A 4,231-nucleotide genomic window follows, 5' to 3' on the forward strand; every position below is an offset into this window, starting at 1 on the left:
TACAATGTACATTTGACGTGAACTGCTACTAGGACAATAGCAATGATGAAAGGATAGTTTCCGAGGGCTAGAAATGTAAGTAGGAAAGAGGTGGACAACATGTAGCCCATTCACTCGAAGAAACAAAGCAAATAGGAGAACCCTCTCAAGTAGCTGCTCGATGATAGTATATGATTGGCAACTCAATAATAGCACTGGCACTAGCATCTTGCTCTGATCACATATGAACTAACTTAGAGTTACAATCAAAGGATATAAACATTTGTAATCGGGGAAAAAAGATCAAGCTCCATGCTTAATCCAAATAAAGTGCAAAAGTATGTAAGAAAATCAATAGACTTATTCCAAAAGAGAAGAAAATTTATATTTTATGGAAAATAACTATGTAAACTTATTATTTTAGCTACTATGACGGAGCATTTTCATGGCGCATTTACTTTTCTGTTTAATATTTTTATTACAACTTTGGAGTCATACCAAATATAAATAAGCATAAAAGATTTATTTTTGGCTACCATAATAATATCACGTTAAATAACTTATAATTTATGATACATGATGGATAAAAATCCCAATAGCAATGGCCATAATAGGATCACTTGCATGATTACGAAGGATGCATCATAAGTCATAAGACATTTAATAGTAATCTAATTACCAAGCAGCACCTATATTAATATACATTTAAAATATAATTTTCATCTGTTGATTACTAAATACTCAAAACAATCTACGATACATCTTTTTCATATTCACTCAAATTTTTTTCTCTAAATATATATTAAAATTATAAATATATTTGCAAACTTTTTTTTTTTAGACTTTTCTGCTTACAAAGTTGATAGAGAGTGCAGGTAATTGGGAAACCAAGATGTTACCGTAGTTCGCTGGATATCAGCTTCATCTTTTGGCCTGTGAGTCCTGTTAGAGTATATTGACACCGTAGGTTATTTCTACGGTGACATGCTTCCAATTGCGAAAGCAGAACAAGAGCTTTATAGAAGTTGAAATGCTGCCCAGAACGAGAGTCTTCTCGAGCCAACCTTACGCAAATACATTGAGATCGACCTTGTCGAACACCTTACGCAACATGAACGCCTGAAGCCTAGATATAGCTACCATACGAAGAGCAAGTCACAATGTGCAGCATGCACCTTCAGTCTGCTCTCTAATGGGTTGCTTCATCGGTCACGATGCAGCGTTTGTATCAGTTTCCATGATCCAGTGAGGAGACGAAAGGTTTGGGGGGTATCTGCAAGCTCTGCAAGTTCCCTGTTAGCATCTGCAGTACCCTAGTCATGGAAGGTCGATCCATAGGACTCCACTGAATGCACCATAAAGCCACGACAACGAGCTTCTTCATGATTTCTTCTTGCTCTTTAACCTCCATCTGCATTGCCAATCCCAGATCCTGGTTCTGAACTAATCTGTCATACACCCATTCCGGAAAATAGATCTCGCTCTCTTTTCCGATCTCAGGATCAAGGTTCTTCCTTCCCCCTACCATTTCCAAGACCAACATACCGAAACTGTAGACGTCTGATTTGTAGGAGACCGTCCCAAAGTTTCTGGAGTACATCTCCGGGGCGATGTAGCCCATCGTCCCCCTCGCAGCCGTCATGGTCACCAGGCTCTGCTCCCTGGAGCAAAGCTTGGCAAGACCAAAGTCCGAAATCTTCGGATTGAGTTCATCATCCAAAAGAACGTTATGGGGTTTGATGTCGAAGTGAAGAATGCGTTGTTGGCATCCTTGGTGCAAATACTCGACGCCCCGAGCGATGCCTGTCGCGATGTGGAGCAACTTCTCCAAGCTCAGAGACGGCTTGTCCGCTTCTTTAGCGTCCCTCGAGAAGATGCGCTTCTCCAAGGACTCGTTGGGCATGAACTCGTAGACGAGAGCGCGGGTTGACCCCTCGGAGCAGAACCCCAGGAGGCGGACGATGTTGACGTGGTGAATTCTTCCGATGGTGGCCACCTCGTTGATGAACTCCTCGCCCTCGCCTTTGGATTTCTCCAGCATCTTCACCGCTACGGGAATTCCATTGGGTAGCTCGCCTTTGTACACGCTTCCGTATCCGCCTTGCCCCAGCTTGTCCTTGAATCTCTTGGTCATCCTCTTAACATCAGCAAAACTGTATCGTGTTGGCTTCGCATCGCTATTATAGGTTGCTAGAAACTTTTCTACCTTCACACGTGTTTCTTGGTCTCTCGCAGATTTCCTTATGACGTATAATAGAGCGAGGAGTGCTGCCAATACAAGCACAACAAATCCACCACTGGATAGGCCTGAGAAGAAGAGAAATTATGAGGAAATTACTCTGCAATTCTTCTCATACAAGTTGTATGTGAGAAATGGTTTGAGCACTCACCTACAATGAGCTTAAAGTTGGGACCTGCAAAGAAGCAGAAGAGAGCGGTCACTGGGAATTCCCTTCATTGTTCATAGCCATAATTTGCTTCACTCTGTTTCCATGTTACTTGACTTATACAGGAACAACTAGACAGGCAAAATAATAACTAAGACCGTCTCAACCAAAGAGAAGATTCATTGAATTGGTTAGTGCTTTAGTGCTCGATGGATACACTTACCGTTAGCCTGAATTTAGATATTTTGGGCTAATTATTTTATTTGATTGAATCATCGCCAACGATGTCAAAGACAGACCAAGAATTAGGCATGATGAGGGGATGAGACAAATAATTTCTAAGTATTTGATAATTATATCACCACCATTAAATTAGGTTTAATTATTTGGGTCATTAGTCTCTCTCTACTTGATAAAATAATATGAGTATATGCGGTGCAAATCCATCTTATGTCGCATGCTCAATCAATCAAATTAGTTCTGGGTGGACCTTATCCTCTGGCAATTTCTAATCTAGCAATAGATGCATAACATGAAGCAAAGGTCCACCGGAAGCAATTGCCCCACCAAATCTATCGACACCAAGTATCGGACACAAAGAATGGTGGAAGCTTACCATGATGAGGCCCGCTCATACAGTAGGTTTTGTTTCTCCTTCGGCTGAATCCACAGCGCTCGTTTGCCGTCTCACAGGCCGTGCATGTATCGATCTCCGGCATCGTCAGTAGAAGGTTCATTTCTTGCGTTCGAATAAAGTACTGCACCCACTCATTAAATGATGAGTAGTAGTCCCTATTTTCATAGTTAGAGATCTTACTAACAGGCGAGTCCACGTAGCAGCCGGCAGGCATCTCGTCCATGGACTCGTACGCATTGGCTGCATAACCGAAGCGGCCTTCACTGCCCAGGCACGAGATCGGCCCAGCAATCCATTCCTGAACTCGTGTTATCTCTTTCGAGCAGCTCAGCAAAAGAAGGTCATGGCCATATACAGGCAGGTAGATGGTGGTGGTGAGGTTGGTGGAGTTGAGGGTCCGCAGGGGGCACCGAGACCATGACTCCCCAAGCTTGATTCGAACGATGCCGGACTGGTAGTCGATATCGATCGCTTTGCAGGGTCCTATCTGCGGGAGTGCGAGGACGGCGACACCGCCGGAACATGAGACCTCTAAGCCTGGAGCACCGCAGTACGAAGGACTAGTTTGCAGCCGGAAGGGGTATCTGATCGGTAGACCTCCACACGTTGCATTCGTGCAATCTTTTATGAAGTCGTCGTCTTCGTCGGCCCAAGTCATCTCGATGTAGGAAGCTCGGAGGAACAAGAGTAAGAGGGTGCAGAGGAGCCGAGACATGGCCTCGCAGGGGCATGGGAGGGATCGGCCTTCCCCTTCAGCTCTTAGGGGAGACAACTAACTGATCGGGGAACTACGCGATGGTTTGATCATTCTTGCGGTGATTGCTCGGAAGATGAGACGTCAAAGACGACCGAGTTAGGGAGCGTGGTGGGGTTTCAATTAAACGCATGGTCATCGAAGGGTGGGAGGTGTGACTACAACTCCTCCTGTCCGTCTTCTCCACGTCAATTAGATTGACTGTGATATACATATATAAAATAGAGTAGAAAAGGAATCGTGACGCACCTTCGTGGAAGTTGCACACGAAAAAAAAAAAAAAAATCTTAGTATAGAAAGAATTTTTTATTTAAATTTTTAAAAATTAAAAAAATTATTATTTTATAAATATTTCATATATCTTTATGTCTTGATGATAAAAATATATATAACTAAATACTCATGCTTCTTGATTTTTCTTTTATAATGAATATTGAGAAGGTGAATAAAAAAAAAACCATTTCTTATTTAGTA

The 4,231-nt window shown here is 42.6% G+C and overlaps 1 protein-coding gene across 2 annotated transcripts; it reads right to left on the reverse strand.

Moving 5' to 3' along the window:
• Positions 1 to 973: 973 nt before the first annotated feature.
• Positions 974 to 3,899, reverse strand: LOC135627110 (rust resistance kinase Lr10-like). Of its 2 annotated transcripts, XM_065133073.1 has the most exons (4): positions 2,983 to 3,899; positions 2,370 to 2,393; positions 2,186 to 2,286; positions 974 to 2,116 (listed from the first exon to the last, which is right to left on the reverse strand). In XM_065133073.1, the coding sequence occupies exons 1-4, from the start codon at positions 3,716 to 3,718 to the stop codon at positions 1,208 to 1,210; spliced, it is 1,770 nt and encodes a 589-aa protein (XP_064989145.1). In that variant the 5' UTR covers positions 3,719 to 3,899; the 3' UTR covers positions 974 to 1,207. The 2 variants fall into 2 exon arrangements, with proteins under 2 accessions (XP_064989145.1, XP_064989144.1); XM_065133072.1 differs by having other exon boundaries at positions 974 to 2,286.
• Positions 3,900 to 4,231: the final 332 nt, after the last annotated feature.

The sequence above is a fragment of the Musa acuminata genome, chromosome BXJ2-11 (genome assembly GCF_036884655.1).
Source record: "Musa acuminata AAA Group cultivar baxijiao chromosome BXJ2-11, Cavendish_Baxijiao_AAA, whole genome shotgun sequence".
Lineage (NCBI taxonomy): Eukaryota > Viridiplantae > Streptophyta > Magnoliopsida > Zingiberales > Musaceae > Musa > Musa acuminata.